Genomic DNA, 18,498 nt, shown 5'->3' with positions numbered 1-18,498 from the left:
TGGCACTCCCAGAGGGCTATAGGATTCAAAGATTAGATAGACAGTCTAAAGTGGGTGGTGGGATAGCCATAGTCTACAATGATAATGCAAAAGTCACCATATTGGGAAAAAGGGGTCATGACAAGATGGAAATTTTAGTCTTCCGAATAGATCTACTTCCTCATTATAGCTGGAAGGGTTCTTTAGTTTATCGGGCCCCGGGTCATTTTGCCGATTTTTCCCTTCAATTTGTAGAACTGATTGCACCTTATGTTATCTCTACCAAGAATTGTATACTATTAGGAGATTTTAATGTACACAGTGAGTGCCTGGACAATGCAGAGACAGCGTCTTTACTAGCTGACCTCGCCGTAATAGACTTAACTAAAATCAATGATGGTCCAAAGCATGAAGCTGGGCATACACTGGACATTATTTTCTCTAAATTGTCCCACATTACATGTGAAGCTCCACGGCCACTTAGTTGGTCTGACCATGCACTCATTGATTTCCAAGTCCAGGGTCCTAGGAGACAGATGAAACCTGGCTTAGGCTCCAAGCGCTGTTACAAACAATGGCATAAAGTCACCCCAGACGCTTTCTCAGATGTCTTTCCATCGTCATGGGACATTGAACCTGAGAACGTCGAGGAGGGCCTAGCCCGCTTTAATGATTTGGCTAGCTCTGCCATTGATCAGCTTGCGCCTTTAAAAAGCCTACCCAGTAAGCCTAGACAAGTTCAGGAGGCTTGGTTCACACCCGAGCTACAAAGTGAAAAACGCCTTTGCAAAAACTTGTAGAGACGATGGCGACGTACCCATCAGAGATGATAAAGAGAAATATAAGATATCTCTATCTCAGTATCATAAAAATGGCACGGAAATCTTTCATCGCCCAACAGCTTAACCAGGCAGGGAATGTCCCTAAAACTTTATTCGAGATTCTGAAATCTTTTACCAATCCCAATGCTTGTGATTTGGAAGAAGTTCCATCTCAAGCCCTATGTGACACCATTGCAGAACATTTTATACAGAAAATTAATCTTATTTATAATAAAATTACCACAGCAGACAGTTCACAGTCGGTCGACATGACATATCATCTTTCTCCCTGCTCGAAGAGGCAATTGCTGGAGAACTCCCCCCCCCCCACCCCCCTCGCCCCCCACCCCCCCCGACTCGTGAGGAAGTTGAAGTCTTATTACGCACTTTGAAGTCAGGATCGCCTCTTGATGTTATTCCATAAAATCTCCTCTTTCCTGGCTAAAAAACTTGCAACTCCCATTTGTTCCCTGCTTAATCTCACATTGAAGGACTCTATGGAAGACCTTTCAAACTTACATCCAGTTTCCCTTCTACCTCTCCTGAGCAAACTCTTGGAAAAGTATATTAACAAACACCTGTTAGACCATGTCGAATCCTCAGGCTATAGACCCAATCATAGCACGGAGACGGACCTAGTGGCTGTCACGGATAACATCAGGTTAACATTAGATAGGGGTCAATCCACTCTGCTCGTGCTGTTAGAACTCTCAGCCGCATTTGACACGGTCGAACACCAGATTCTGCTCAGGAGACTGGAGGAATCTGGAATTGGTGGAATAGCCTTGTGATGGATAACAAGCTTCCTTTCCAACCGCTCTCAGACAGTCAACCTGGGACCTTTTTGATCTAAAACTAGGGAACTGACCAGGGAGTGCCTCACTGCTCATGTTTGAGCCCCATGCTGTTTAATATCTATGTCACTCCCTTGGCCGATCTCCTGAGAACTTATGGGTTTACGCCAATATCATAGGCGGATGACACCCAGTTTACCTTCTCATTTAACGAAACAACCCTCTCCGCTCAGTCTACTTTCTCCTCCGGCATGCTAGCAATCTCCCAGTGGATGCGGAATAATTTTTTACAACTAAATGCCGGGAAGACCGAAATTATGTTTTGTGGAGAGGCTGCAATGCTGTGGTCACCGGAATGGTGTCCAGGAGAGATGGGCAGTTCCCCCTGGGCCAAAGTCAGTAGTAAAAAATCTAGGGGTTCGCATAGAACAGGCCCTGAACATGAAAGAACACGTAACCCAAACTGTCGGCTCCTGCTTCCATGTGCTCAGTCTGCTGCGAAGAGTTTTCCCTTTCCTTCCAGACTGAACATGAAAAACTCTTATTCAGGCTCTGGTACTGAGCAGACTGGACTACTGCAATGCCTGGCTGGTCTTGGCTAACGAGTCATCGCTAGACCGTCTACAGGTAGTCCAGAACACTGCGGTGCGACTAGTCCTAAATGCTCCTTACAGAACGGCCTCCCTTCCGCTTCTTCAACAGCTCCACTGGCTACCGGTGCGGAAACGTATAAGGTTTAAGGTTTGCTGCATCGTCCATAAGGCGGTTTATGGTAACGGTCCAGTTTCCCTCAGGGAGAAATGTAATAGCTACACTTAGTCTAGGGATCTCTGCTTTGGCTCCAAATCTCTTCTGGTGGTTCCCCGGGTCAAGAAGTCAAGGACTGGCGGGAAAGATTTCTCGCATCTTGCTCCCCGCTATTGGAATTAGCTTCCCACCTCGCTGAGGCAAAGCCCGGACCCCCGTCAGTTCAGAAAGTCTCTGAAAACTGCTCTGTTTTAGAATCATGGCTGCGCCAGCCTCTCCTATATGTCCGCAAGCGCAGAGATACCCCTTCGGGGGTGATTCAGGCACTAAACAAACTCATAATAATAATAACTGCAACCTTAAAGAAAGCAATGCTGCACTCTCCTAAAACCAAGGTTCATGATGAATGAATCTCTGGATATTCACAGCACAAACCGCGGTGGAAGCGATAAAAAACAAACATTTTTTAAACAGACAGAATCTGGAAATCTGCTACAATTAGTTCTAGAATATCACATAACCAAATGTTCAGAAGCTGAAAGGCCGCACCAATTAGAATGTGTCAAGTTTGATTGCTGCCACCCAATGCAGGAAACACAGCTTCCCCACAGCTGATTCTCTAGCTTGGAAAAAAAAGATTAATCTTGTTGCTTACTTCATGGTACATATTTCTTCCATCAAAAAAAGAAACAATGACCGCGAGAGAGCAAGAGAGCAGAGTTAAAGAAGGAAGATGTTTTTTGTCATGAGAGTAGTTCTTGCTCTATTATTTCTGTAATACTAGCTCTCTATTAGTGCAGTTTTACTTTACAAGTATATTATGCAGGTGTTTGCACCTTATTGTTGCATTTTCTTTCATTACCTGTAGTTCTGTCCACCTCCTTTATTCTAATATTTTTTAATATAAATGAATTAGAAAGCAACTTAAATGAAACATCTATTTCTGTGTAAGATATTCAGTTTAAATTATTCAATAACCCACTTTTTTCCTGATAAAGAGACAATTGAATAAAGTTAAAGGTTTGAGTTGTTCTATAGTTCTTCATCAGATCATCAAAATAAAGGGAAAAGCAACTATCACTGTTATGCGTGATGTGATTAGGGTACCTCTAGGTTGCCTTAAAGTACAGTGCTTTTAGCTGCATATATGATGGCCTGCCCATGGAAACAATTGTTCTCTTTAGAACAGAGTACCCTTAAACAGCAAAGCAGCTCAATGTATTTTTTTACTTTTTCACAACCATTCCAATGTATTGGTGATTAACATATACATAATTTTCCTAAAAGATAAAAAAAAAGATGCTCATACCAGTAACATGCAGGATCACAGAGATAGTCTAATGGTTATGGATATTAATGAAGATCCTTTATATACCACTTATACCAAGACAGGAAAAAGCTAAAACAAAAATGGACAGCCCTTTAAACACTTTTTCTCTATTGCCACTGCATAAACACTACAATTGCCAACCAGGCAACACCTTGTGTTATAGCTGGAGCACTTTTAAATCACATATCATTTACCCAGTCTATACCACGGCTAAAACTTTGGCTGGGACACCAAATCTCATTGAACGTGTCATCTGGCTGAGCTCTTACAAGAGGTCAGCTTTACCTGCAGAGCTCACGACTGATTTGGTTAAGGAAATCACATGTTGCTAATATGGATTTCAGCAACATTTAAATCAAGGAACACTAGTTAAGAAAACTGAAGGGCTCCCCAGGATTTTCGTCAATAGCAAGATGCTGTTGTTTTTTTATTAGTGAGTTAATATCCCTGAGAGAGAGATTAACAAAAAGATAGAGGAACATGGTGTGTGTAAAAATGGAAGGCACCACATAGGGAAGATGTACCACTGTTATATGCAATGAACATTTTATCCACAACTTCAGCAGCTCCGCTTTTTTTGTCAGAGATAAACTGATATTGCTAGATACAAAAACTGGTGCAAACCCACAGTGTACATGCACTACATGCCACTATTTTGGAATCTTTCCTCACAAACAATTATAAAACATAAGAAGATGCGGCCACGTCTGAATGAATGTTGCCAATCAGGCACATTGTCGCAGTACTAAGTATCAAGCATAAAGGTTTGTGGGATTGGTAACAACAGACCACCAGTCAAAAAATGAAAGAAAAAATAAAACATATTAGGGCCAAAAAATGTAGTTGTTTAAATCCTGTACAAATGCCCAGAAGGTTTACATTGTAGAACAAATTTGCACATCTTGCATCTCCAAGAAGAACTGCTGGTATGATTACCTTCAGAAGGATGAGGATCTGTCCTAGGCACCTTTGGTGAGAGCGGAGCAGTATACGTGGGGGAATCCGGGGAATGTCGTTTGGTATTTCGGTTTTCTAATATTTCTTCTTTTGCTTTAACAAAACAAGGTTATTTTATTATGAAGAGTGTAATACATGTCAAACATATTGCTGTTGTGCACACTTAGTTTGCCCTTTTAATAAGGCTATAGTAACATTCTATTTTCTCATCCACAACTTGAAAAACATCCCTTTATTATGGAGTTGATATTTAGCTACCACACAGTACATTGTATTAGAACTTTTGGGGTAGATAAAAAGTACCTATAGCAATTGTAGTTTGTTAAGGAGAGACAATTTTCAATGACACAGTTAAGCAGGGCGCACCCCCCGCTCTACTAATATAATGACACTTTAGATAAAGTTAGCTTTATAATATGAATGTGTTTTGCAGAGCACTATCACATTCACATCTAATGGGCAGTTTACACTTTAGTGATGCAGAAAAACTGCTTTGCCAAGATGTCCATCAAAATCATGTGCAACGAATACCATGGTACCTCTAGGTAAAGTGGGAATGTGAGATTTAAGAAGTCTAGGGGCTGTAGAGTGTTGAAGTCGCTCAATTTTGTTTATAAATTATGTAACATTAATTTATCTTATATCAATGTAAAAAAATAATTTGATACAGAAAAACTTTGAAGCTAAAAGTTGAATACGTTAAGGGGTGCAGTGGTCAATTTCGTAAAAAGGTGAAAAAAGATAATAATAAGTGATCTACATATGAATAACAGCAAAGTCTAACTGGAAGACTGCTCTCTAATATCAAATAATCAAAAGCATGGACCAAACAGAAGCCAATATTAAATGTCTAAACCACAAGAACAGGCAAGGTTTCGACTCCTGTTATTTATCAACGCAGGGCTTTATCAGGCCAAAAGAGTGCACTTTGTGCAATTTCTTAAAGTTGCATATGTACTGATCCTTATCTCCACTTTAAGTTCTCCCAAAGCCTGTGGCAGAACACACCATCCACCATCATAGATGCCTTCTTGCTGGTAGATACTCTATCTAACCACAGATTCTTCACCTTTTGAATACTGTCCCAGGCATCAAACTGGATCCAGAAACTTTCAAACAGTACACATGTGCGCCAGTAGCTGGCACCGTATGGGTCTGTGCTGATAGGGTTCCACTCTGAACATACGTAGCTGCATATAAATACCATTCAAGCACACCGATTTCAGTTGATTTCTGAGCTGTCTGCATCCCAAACGCAGAGCCCAATAGACACTCTGCAAGCCAATGCACTGGTAGCACCCTGAGCTCTGGCGGAATGAGCCTGCAGGCCTTCAGGAGGCTGCTGCCTAATCTGTGTGTAGCAGTTTTTGATGCAGAGAACGAGCCAGTGAAGATTGTTTTTTTTCTGCACTGCTCTGCCCTTTTTCTCTCTAGCAAATCCAACAAAGAGCTAGTCGTTCCCTGGTGCAATCAATACAGAAGCTGAGAACTTGTTTAGGATACAGACACTGTGGCCTCTCCTTAGAGAGCGTCTTTGAGAGGAGATGGAGCGAAGAAAGCTGGGAGGATGAAATTTTCCCCGACATAAAAGGAAGTAACCACTTTTGGGTGGAAGGAGGCTCGAGTTCTCAACACCAGCTTGTCTGGAAAGAATGTTGCAGCCAACAGATTTACAGAGGGCTTGTAGCTCATTTGTCTGCCACACAGATGTTATGACGATGAGGAAATGGTCTTTCGAGCGAGGAACTATAATGAACAGCTGGTCAGAGACTCAGAGGGTGCACGCATTAGGTATGTGGGGACTAAGTTTAGGTCCCACTGAGGCATAATGAAAGGTGCGGACAAATACATATGCTGCAACCTTTTCATAAGACAGATCACTACAGGTGACTAACTGGACCCAAAGCAAGCCCTTGCTATGCTAGAAACAACACAAAAATCAACACTTAAGATAGTCTGGCTTGAAATGGGTACATCTGCCAAATCCGTACCAAGTCGCAAACTTGTCCCAACAGCAGGTGTATAATGGTTTTGTGGATGGGGACATGGCCACCAGCATAACAAGTCCTTTGGGAGTAAGGTCAAATGAGATAAACTGCCACTGCTCAATATCCAAAGATTACAAATGCCCAGGTGCAGGATTGTGCCCTGCTGCTGCAACAGATGGCCCTCCTGAAGGGAAAGTATGACCGGAAGACTACTAGTCATGCACAGGACTTCCAGGTGCCACACTCTGCTTGCCCAATCCTATGCCACTAGGAGCCCAGTCGTTCCGGATTACATTCAGAACTCTTGGCAGGAAAGGTAGCAATGGAAAGGCATGCAGGAGCCCTGACATCTACTCTAGGCAGAATGTGTCTCAGAGAGAGCTGTCTTAGGAGCTACAAAGCACATACTGATTTTGCACATTCTCAGCAGGGGCAAAGAAATCAAGCCAAAGGTCTCCCCTTTTGTGAAAGAGACCTTGGGCCACCTCCTTGTTTAGCTGCCATTCGTGATCCCCTAGGCATCGCCAGCTGAATTTGTTCGCCCTGATGTTCACATAACCACCAAGGTGGTGTGCCACCAGGAAAATGTACATGGCGCTCCATTCCCTTCCAGCGGCGTAGTGCCTTCTGACACAGGGTCCATGACCCTGTCCTGCCATGCTTGTTGCAGTACCACATGGGGGTGGTATTGTCCGTGAGGATCTGCACAAGTCTCCCTTTGATGGATACAGGAAGAATTTCAAAGCCAAGTGAATGGCCCCTAACTCCAACAGACTGATGTGGAGCTGATCGACACCACTCCCAGATGGCCACCCCAACTCAGAAGTGATACACTGGTTATTGGGTGGGGAAAGGAGTCTTACCCAATCGTGATACAACAGCCACCACTGCAAGTCTTTTGCAGTCTCCTCTGAGATGTGGATAGTCAGAGAGATTCACCTGGTGCTGTTCTCATAGGGACTTCAGATCGATCCCACTGCAGAGCCTACATGTGCCACTTGGCATGCTTGACCAGCAGGATGTTATCAGTCCCCACAGCTTCAACAACTACCTCATAGAGATCAGGACAGAGGCTGAAACATCATGGTCATATTCTAAATGTCCTGGTCTCACCACTCTACGATAAAAACACAAACTGAACCCTATCCAGAATAGCTCATAGGGACTTGAGCGTCTGTTAAGTAATCGTGTGAATTCAGCATGCAGATAATGAACCCCAAGGATGTCAAGAGGTTCGGAGTACTCTGGAGATGGGTAACGACTGCCTTGGGAAAGCCTGCCATAAACAGCCAGTCGCCAAGGTACAGGAATAGTGGTACTCCCTTCTGACTAAGATTCACTGCAACCACTGGTTTAACTCATGAATACCCGAGAGGCACCTGTGAGACCAACACGGGGAGGAAGTGTAGGACATAATGCTTCTGAACAACTTGTAGCACCCACTTGTCAGATGTTTTTCCTTGCCATTGGGATAGGTGGTGACTGATCCTGCCACCAAGGGGATGGGTGTGCTGAATAGAGAACCCACTAAAGGGGGTTTGAGGCTCTGGAAGTCAGAGAAGGGTGGTACTGGACAGTATGATAGGTGTGGGTCCTGCATCCATTGTGGGATCTGTGACCCCAGCTACGAAAGGACATCGAAGAAATAGGACTTGTGATTAACTTGACAAAGGATCAAGGATTTAAGATTGAGTTTAATAGTCATTGTTTTTATTGCAATGATGTCTCTAATAATTTGTGAATGCCAGATACACTGTGATAATATTGAACATGTACGTTTGGTTGATGTATTTTTGTGAACTAGTAAAATCTGTGTAGGACGTCGTAAAGACTGTCTAATACTGTATATTTAAATTGTTTTAAAATAAAATAAAAATATTTTTTGTTAATGGATATTAATAAATATTTTTCAGTAAGAACAGGAGACTGGTGTTATTTCATAATATTGACAATAACATTACAGTGTACATCTTTCAGTGCATACCTATTGGACTAATAGTATTGATCACAGAACAAAAGGAAATCCGTTTTTTAGATTATTTGATCTACCCTATCCCTTTTGTTGAAGGAGGGTGACTTAATTTTAGAGTCAGCACGATGACAGCATCCAAGTACATAAAACACAGAGTTCCAGGTTTGTGTTAGTTCCTAAAACTTATCCATTGCTGCTTTGAGGAGCGCTGAAAGGAATAGATAGAGCATCACTTTACAGACAATAGAAGATATGATATGTTTGAATATCTGGGGATCTTAATAATTCCAGCTAAAATTAACAATGCAGGATTAAGGACTGTGAGAAATGTGCAGGAAGATAAGAGTATCCACTAAAAATATTGTAATTGTGGGTAAGTAACTTTCTTCTGATGGACACTTCTTTCTGGAGATTCCTTACGCTATGAATGAGTTTCAAAGCAGTACACTCCAGGAAGGCAGGACTGAGTAATGCAAATTATCATAGGAAATCATTCAACAAAGCCTTGGCTAAATATATGTCACTCCATTCTTGAGCAATGAGAAGGAATATGCTACTTACCAGTATGCATCTGTTCTTGGCATGTAGAGCTGCAGATCTACACACTTGTGCATAGATCGCCATCTGGTGTTGGGCCCGGATGTTTGCAGTTTGTTTTTCCTCTTGGAAAGTCTTTGGAAGTCATGAGGTCGGTGACTCCTCCTTTGGATCGTATTGCGCATGGGCTTCGGCTCCATCCTCAGATTGTTTTTCGCCAGCAGGGAAAGATGGAGCGTAGTAATAACAGTGAAGATGCCCATGTGTGTGTTATCTAAATACGATAAACTGGGACAGATACAGGTAGCCGGGGAGGCGGGTGGGCTGGTGTAGTTCTGCAGCTCTACATGCCAAGAACAGATGCATACTGGTAAGTAGCATATTCCGTTCGAGGCATATGAGCTGCAGATTACACACTTGTGCAAAGATTATATAGCAGTACCCACCGTTAGCGGCGATCAGCCGTATCTGTTGCAGTGGTTTGAAATAGTGTTTTGAGTACAGCCTGGCCCACACTAGCTTGTTGCTTAGTTTGCACATCTACACAATAGTGTTTGGTGAAAGTGTGTGGTGTTGACCATGTAGCTGCTTTGCAGATATCCTCTAATGGGATGTTCCCTAAGAATGCCATGGAAGTCCCTATTTTTCGTGTAGAATGGGCTTTAGGGGGAATGAATAGCGTTCACTTTGCTTTGTGGTAGCAGATTTGAATGCATTTTACAATCCACCTAGTTATCCCTGATTTTGAGATGGGGTTGCCTTTGTGTGGTGGAGAGAAAGAGACAAACAGTTGTTTGGTCTCACAGAAAGGTTGTGTTCTTTGGATGTAGTAGAGTAAGGCTCGTTTGACATCTAGTGTGTGAAGAGCCCTTTCTGCAACGGTCTGTGGTAGCGAGAAAAATACTGGTAGTTCTACTGTTTGGTTTAGGTGAAAAGGAGAAATGACTTTAGGGAGGAATTTTGGGTTGGTACGGAGAACAACCTTGTTGTGGTGCATTTGGAGAAAAGGTTCTTGAATGGTAAGTGCTTGAATCTCACTGACCCTTCTAAGGGAAGTGATGGCTACAAGAAAAGGGGTTTTCCATGTTAGGAATTGAAGTTCGCATTTGTGCAGAGGTTCGAAGGGAGGCCCCATTAGCCCTGTGAGAATGATATTTAAGTTCCACACAGGTGAGTGTGGCACTCTGGGGGGAATTATTCTTTTAAGGCCTTCCATGAAGGCTTTAATGGCAGGTACTCTAAAGAGTGATAAATGTTGCCTGTTTTGTAGGTAAGCTGCAATAGCTGCGAGGTGTAGTCGAATGGACGTATAGGCTAGATTGCACCTTTGTAGGTGGAGTAAGTAGCCTATGATGTGTTGAATGGACACGTCCATTGGATTGATGGTGTTGTTATGGCAATAAACAACAAAACGTTTCCACTTGGCGGCGTAGCACGCTCTAGTGGTAGGTCTTCTAGCTTCTCTGATAACGTTCATACAGTCAGGGGGAAGATTTAGGTACCCGAATTCTAGGATTTTAGGAGCCAGATCGCAAGGTTGAGCTGAGCTGGGTCCGGGTGTCTCATCTCTCCATGGTTCTGGGTTAAGAGGTGTGGAGAGAGGTGTAGTTTTTGGTGCGGTACTACAGATAGTTCCAGCAGTGTGGTATACCACGGTTGTTTGGCCCACGTTGGAGCTACTAGGATTAGTGTGAGAGAGTGTTGTTGTAGTTTGCGCACCACTAGTAGAATGAGTGGGAGAGGCGGAAAGGCGTACGCAAATCTGCTTGACCAGTTCATCCATATCGCATTTCCTTTGGACAATGGGTGTGGGTATCTGGCGGCGAAGCTTGGGCATTTGGCGTTTTAGTGGGTGGCGAAGAGGTCTATCTGTGGATGCCCCCACATTTGAAAGTACGGGTGAAGAACTTGCGGGTGAATCTCCCACTCGTGGATCTGTTGTGTCTGTCTGCTGAGCAGATCTGCCACTGTGTTTTGGACTCCTGGGACATGCTGAGCTAGGAGAAAGATTTTCTGGGGTATTGCCCATCTCCATATGTTCTGTGCTAGTTGAGAGCTGTGGAGAGTGTGTGCCGCCTTGTTTTTGAATACAATACATGGCTGTCATGTTGTTTGTGCGGATCAGTACTGCCTTGCCTGAAATTTGGGTTTGAAAAGATTTTAGGGCTAAGAAGATTGCTAGTAACTCTAGATGGTTGATATGGAGTAACTTTTGTTGAGGTGTCCACTTGCCCTGTATGGTGAGATGTAATAGATGAGCTCCCCAGCCGGAGATCGATGCGTCCGTTGTCAGTACTATTTTAGGAACCGGGTCCAGGAACGGTCGACCTTTGGAAAGGTTTGTGGTGTTCCACCACTGCAGAGAGCGATGGGTGCGACCGTCTACCAACACCAGATCTGTTAATTGACCCTGGGCCTGGTTCCATTGTTGCGCTAAGCACTCTTGGAGAGGACGCATCTGGAGTCTTGCGTGAGGTACTATGAAGATGCAAGAGGCCATCATCCCTAAGTCGTCCAAGTATGGAAAGACGTGAATGTGTTGTCTTCGCAAATGTGCTGCCACCACTGCTAGGCACTTGGCACTGTTGTGACTCCTAACGGGAGCACTTTGAATTGGTAGTGTTGTCCGTCCACTACAAACCTGAGGTACTTCCGGTGAACCAGGTCTAAAGTGGTCAGGAAGCCGGTTCGTTGTTTGGAAACCGGCTTGGGAACCTCCGGACGCTTGGTCGGCGCCGAGATGGGTTTCGGCTTCGTCGGTGCCGGTGGCCTTGTGTGCTTTGGTCGGCATCGAATGTGGTGTCGGTACCGAAGAGCTGGGTTTCGACCCAGAGTGCTTCGGTGCAGGGCTCGGTGTCGAGATGGAGGTTGGCTTCTTTTTTGGCGCCTAAGCGTGTTTATCGGCACCGACGTTAGGCTGGCTCCAGCCCGAGCCGCCGGAAGGCTTGCTTGGCTTCTTTACCGTGCCCGAAGGTGCGGTGTTGGAAGCAGTGTCCTTGGTCTTGCCTAGGTCCGGAGGTGAAGACGTGACCGGAGCCTTTTTCGGTGCCGGCAAGGGTGGGGGATCAGTACTCACGACCCTCTGCGCCGGGGTGATGTCCTCCACATCTGAGTCGTCAGCTTCGGAAGCGCTGACGAGGCCCTCGTCGGTGTAATGCTGTTCTGGAGCGCCGATGACTTCTCCGAAGATGTCGTCCGGAATCGTCGTCGTGGAGTGCGCCATGGTTCTTCTGGCTCTTCGGCCCCGAATAGTCTTTTTGGACCGGAAGGACTTACACGCCGGACAGTCTTGAGCCTCGTGTTCAGGGGAGAGGTAGAGATTGCATACCTCGTGGAGATCGGTGTGGGGAAATTTGGACCCACATCGAGGGCACTTTTTAAATGGAGTCCTTTCCATTAGCCAGGACCGGAGCTTGGAGAGGCCCGAAGGCCGCCGTCGACGACTGGAACCGAAGGTCTGTGCCGATGAGAAGGCGCGTCGAGTGGGGAGATCGCGATCGAAACAAGACCAGCCCAGCGCATGCGCTGGGTCAGGCGAGCCCTAAAAACAAACTGCAAACATCCGGGCCCAACACCAGATGGCGATCTATGCACAAGTGTGTAATCTGCAGCTCATATGCCTCGAACGGTAATGTTTAGCAGAAGTATGCAAAGATGATCATTAGGCCACCAGAACAGCTCCGACAAAAGAAGCAGCCAGCGCTCAGGGGTGTGGGCACTACTGCCAACAAAAAAGTGCGTCTTCAACAAGGCATAGAAGATTTTAATAGAGGGTAACCCAATGCAATATGATGCACTTGGTTACCCTTTTGCCATTCCTGGAAAAGCCTACAAAGAGCAGTTAATCTACTCTGTCACGTACGATCAATATAGTAAGACCCTGCACTTCTGAGGTTCAGCTTTCGCAGTTGCTCTGCAAGCTTGGTGGTATACATTGGGGGGGGGGGGGAGACAAATGGAGAAATGATAGACTGGTCTTTAACTCGTTCGTTTGGAAAGGGACAAATACGAAGAACTAGCTTGTCTTGCTAGAATATGTGAATGGTAGATGGACAGAGAAGGCCTGTAGCTCATCAAAAAAGGCCGCAATTATAGCCACCAAGAAGGTGGTTTTCAGGGCCAGAAGTAGAACCATTACTCGAATGGGGATACCAGGAAAAATGTTAGCACAAAGCTCAAATACAACTAATGGACAATCAACAGCGTGGGAGGAAACAAGTAAAGGGGAAAGTCGCCTTTCGCTACTTCAAGGACATCCATCCAGAATTGCCAGCATAACTAATAAACCAATCCAGACACTTCCAGCCTTTAGCAGATGTCAACACCCCTCTAAACATCTACAACAGCACTCTGAAGCATCACATAAAATACACTTCTCTGAGGCAAGAAAAAAAACTCCTGGCTCAAAGCCTAAGCAGTCATCACTAAGGCCCAGTGCTTAATTTGAGCCGGTAGTTGCCAGTGGGGCCCCAGGTACTCATTTTGGGGGACAGCTCTTTTCCTCACAGGATATTACGCAAAAGAGGAAAAAACAATTTAAGCGGAAAAAGGGAGAACGACATAAAACTGGCACAATTTGAGAAAGTAGGTACCTGCAGGAGTGAGATAAAGGGGGAGGGAATGTCTGTTGGCTAAAGAGGCATGAAGTAGATTCCACACTACTCTGCCTTGGTATTCGGAAAGCTGACATGTAATAGTAACGACTGATGGCTTCTCAACAGAGCTTCGGCACCAGCACTTATTCTTTAACATGATTAAGCATTGCCATGGACACTGAAGAACAAGCGGACAACAAGCATGCCATACGAAGACAGGAGAAGGTCAAAATGGCAGGAGGGCCATACCTTTTTGACAGCACTCTGCTTCCAATGTTCTTTCTGACCATAGCTACAGCCACCTACCACAAGACCGCCATCAAGGTAACAACAAACAGGAAGGGAAACAGGGTGCCAATCATCATTCTAGAACCCGTTATCCCATCAGCAGCTGATCGATGCAACGCTATCAAGCTCTTCTTCAAGGAGATCAATAAAATAGGATTTAATATCAGCCAATTCATTATTATCATCCACACCATCATCTATACCCAAACCAACCCAACTCACCACAAGCCTTCACATAGACCTTTCGAACATTATAAAGTTACACAAATCCTCCTCCTAGAAAGTTGACCTACTTCCCTCCTCCATCATCAAATCTGTGCAAGGAGAAGCCCTCACACTGCTACACCACACTGTCGTTGTCTTTCTAACCCAAGGCACTTTTCCAGACCACCTCAACTGATTCTGCCCTGCGAAAAAGCCAACACTATATCCAACCGACCTTTCAAACTTCTATCTTATAATCCACATCCTATTTGTTGGAAAAAATCAAGAAGGCAGTTGCCAACAAGATATAGGAGCATATCAGCAAGAATAACCTACTTCAAGACTATAAATTAGGATTCAGACCACACTGCAGTAATGACACAGCCACCCTGCATGTAGTTAGTGACACCTTCCTCAATAAGAAAAAGCACTCTTCCTTCCAGGTCCTGATAGGTTTTTTCACAGCTTTCAACACCATCCCCAAGAGCTGCAACACCACCTCCTCGAACATCAAACTACCACCAACCCTCCTACAATTAAGGAAGATACTCTTTCTCATCCCTTTCACTCACTCTACACATCTTACCTACCTCACCACTCTGGTCTCTCCCAACAATCTATCTCCCCATCTGCCCAATGTGCACTATGTTGCCAGCCAGCTTGGTTAACACTTCAGAAATACCAAATCATACATATACAACTAAAGCAAATGTTTCAGAAAGTGCACTAACTGTTGTAACAAAAGAAGAGAAGCTTGGTCAGGGAGACTTATGGACAAGAGTTCCACTGCTAGGCCTTGTTCGGCAAGCGATAGTACGAAGGTAAGAAAGGTGTTACTAGAAAGGGTTCAGACATTCTAACTCACACCACTGGACAAATATGTTCCAGCAACCCTTTAAAGGGTATTTGTGAATCTTCCAACCAAGATGGCGAATGGAACCTCAGGCAGAAAGAAGAACTCCAGTTTGCATCGCTCAATCTCAACATATGTAGCCACAGCATTTGGGGGTGGGGTGTCTAAGCTGAATGAGGCTGCGAGAGCGGAGTCACCCTGTACAGTAGAGGAACAGGGGGCTAAGTGCTAAATTGCAACAGTTCAATATACCACATCTTCCTTCCCCAGTCCTTAGGAATGCACAAAGTAGCACCCTCGACCACATGAACCTGAAGGCAGAGTGAAGGGCGACATTCAGGGAGAAACGTATGGCACAAATTCAAGGACACTCCCTATTCTGCTTTGTGAAAGAGAGCAATACATGGAAACTACAATCTGGGAGAGATTACTTTGTGTCGATTCAGGCTTATGCTCCCACTCATGGTGCTTTGATGAAGAAGACTTGAAACATCCATTCTCGTACAGAGGGTACTAGCAAGGTGTGCTGTTACTGGGAACATGCCCCGCTCCTGGGCCCACTGCCATGGTCAAATCCCCTCACAACACATGGTCCATTACCTTACTTCCTGTTGTTGATGCAATGGAAAATGGTAATGCTATTGGAGAGAACTTTGAAAGAGTTTCTGAGATGGCAGACAAGAAATCCCTCATGGTAAGAAGGACAGTCATCTCATTCAGGCTTATGTGGAGGTGCTGCTGTTAGACCCTTGCCCCACAGAGTCATGTCACCAAGGTAAGTGGCTGAGCCAAGCGAGGGACATCCATAACTAGAATAGTGTGCAACTGCTCAGGACTAAAGGGACCAAATGACCGACTGCAAGACCCCATCTAACAATGCAGATGCAGAAAAACAGGCGAAAATATGCAGCCTACCATAGAGGATGCCTTCAGGCGGCAGCTATTGCTTCCTAAGGCACTACTAAAGGGCTCTGATTCATCATCTACCTCGGAGTACCGAAATATTGCATAAAAGCCATTAGGCCTAACGGAGTTCAGCATGTACAACCAGAATCGAAGTTTGAGCCAGATACACCTGAATTATATTGCAAATATCACCTATCTACTGATAAGGGAAGGCCTAAATAATGTGAAGTCTTGCATTGCTCCTATAAAAATAAACCTATGTGTGAATGCAAAATGGGATTTTTAAGCGATATGAATCCCAGATCATGGAAAATATTCATGGTACACTGATGTTCTGCTAACAGCAAAGGAAGGCTGATCTTCACCAGCCAGTTGTCAAAGTAACGATGAACGTTAATGCTTTGTCTGGCAGATTCTCTATCTAGCTGCAGATCACTTATCTTGCGACTATCCCCAGGCAAAAGACTTGAACCGGAAAACTCAAAAAGCAATTGTAGGACTCTTTTGAATGAACAACCCCCGCTACCCCCACCGCCCTCCCATGACTGTGAAATTGCAGTTCTTACTGTCGTAAAGCTGGTGGCCGCATTGGCTAAAATGGATTTACACTAGCCACTGCGTAAGGTGCTAACTTCCATTTGGGACCACCAAAGATATTAATCCAATGTATCACATTAAGTAATACATTACACCAGACTAATTGCTGAGATTGCATTTAAGACAGCTATTATTACCACTTCTTTACTGGACCACGGTAAAGGATGAAAGTACAGTGAGGACCCTGGGCCTGCTGAACCAGACAAGCAACTGTCTCCCTGGACTCAGGTAATGACTGTAATGGACTCTCAACCAGTTGTGGCCTCTTCAAGAGAGATTTTGTAGCCGCTCTAGTCAGGTGGCTCAGAACCACTCAACCACTTGCAACCAGTTATTGCATTCTGAAAGACTGAACAATAGTGATTAGTTTAAAATTTGAAAAATCATTTTTTTGTTTCCTGGTCCCTATTTTTTTTACTGTGTTGGTACTTAAATGCTTTACAAGCTTTCCGTTGAGCTACATGACAGATCCAGAACAGGTAATCCACATGCCAACACAGTGGTAGCAGCCTTTGACCTGGTGGAATGAGCACTCAAAGCTTCTAGAAGCTGTTTTCTAGGCAATGTATAGCAGCTAGTAATACAGAGGACTGTCATGAGATGGTCCCTTTCTGCACTGCTTTGCAAAAAAGAACCTAGGAAATACCCGATTGTCCATCCGATGTTCCTTGGAACGATTGATGTAAAAGCATAGAGTTTTTGTGAGGTGCCGGTATGGGAGTCTCTCTTCCTCTTTTGAAGGATGAGGTAGAGCAAAGAATGGCAGAAGAGTTAAAGCTGGTCTGTCATGAAAAGGCGTCACCACCTTCAGTAGGCATGCTGCTCGAGTCCTTAACACAGTTTATCTGCAAAAGAATTGGTATAAGGAGGCTCAGACTAAGACTGTTCAGACTGAGAGGGTCTGAAGCTCACTTCCCCATTGTTAGGATGTTATCACAAGACAGGAGGTGCAATAGACATCTGTGCATTGGTTCAAAGGGGAAACATATGAGAAAAATGACAGCCCTTTTAATTCCCACTGTTGCTTCACAAAGGGCTTAGGTGGAAAATATGCTGCAAACCCTTCAGGAAACAACACATCACAACCAGTAATTTGACATGGAATTTTGGTCCGGCAATTGTAAAAAGGCCAAAAGAGCAGACAAATAACCTTTAAATAACATTGCCCACAGCAAGCCCTTCCTGGGTCAATGGCAAACAAATGACAAAATATCCAAAGCCAAACCAGGCCACAAATTTGCTCCAGCGCTAGGCATAAATGGACTTTGCAGAGGAATGCCTGGCAGCAAGGATGACAGTCACAACCTCTGGTGGTAGATCAAATGCAGTCAACTGCTGCCATTCAATCACCACGCCTGAACATGTATAATTGCTCAGGTTCGGGTGCAGAATCCTGCCTGATCACAGAACAGATGCTCATGCCCAAACGTTCTGAGTGCAACACTCTCCTGGCCCTATCCAGAGCCACTAGGATGGCTTGGGCTAGATTGTTCCTGCTCTTCAGAACTTGAGGGAGGCGGGAAGGCGAACAGGAGTCCCATGATCTACTCTAGCCCGAATATGCCTCCTAGAGAAAGCTTTCTTGGGAACTTCAAAGCGCACAATGTGTGACACTGCACATTCTCAGCAGTGGCAAAAAGATCAAGCCTGGGTTCTCCCCACTGATGGAGGATGCCCTAAGCCACCTCGAGGTGCAATTGCCATTCATGAACGACCAGGTACCGCCAGCTGAGCTCGCATGGCCTAAAATTCATGATCTGAAGTTCTAACCACATTTAAAGGTAAAGCACCTCCTGGCACTGGACCCATGATGCCACTCCTCCCTACTTGATGCAGTACTACATAGCGGTGCTGCTGTCCATGAGAACCTATACCAACCCCCCCCTTGATGAATGGTAGGAACGTCTTTCAAATGATCCACAACTGCAAT

The 18,498-nt window shown here is 44.6% G+C and overlaps 1 protein-coding gene across 4 annotated transcripts in view; it reads right to left on the bottom strand.

Annotated features, from left to right (window-relative positions):
• SCML2 (Scm polycomb group protein like 2) overlaps window positions 1–18,498 on the bottom strand; it is a 752,432-nt gene that overhangs the window by 189,875 nt on the left and 544,059 nt on the right. For all 4 annotated transcript variants that reach the window (XM_085622654.1, XM_085622657.1, XM_085622655.1 and 1 more), the window contains one exon: window positions 4,608–4,721. In XM_085622654.1, the coding sequence (XP_085478780.1) occupies window positions 4,608–4,721 (114 nt within the window). The remainder of the gene's footprint in view (window positions 1–4,607; window positions 4,722–18,498) is intronic.

The sequence above is a fragment of the Triturus cristatus genome, chromosome 8 (genome assembly GCF_964204655.1).
Source record: "Triturus cristatus chromosome 8, aTriCri1.1, whole genome shotgun sequence".
NCBI classification, from domain to species: domain Eukaryota; kingdom Metazoa; phylum Chordata; class Amphibia; order Caudata; family Salamandridae; genus Triturus; species Triturus cristatus.
This window is presented reverse-complemented; position numbering and strand designations above follow the sequence as displayed.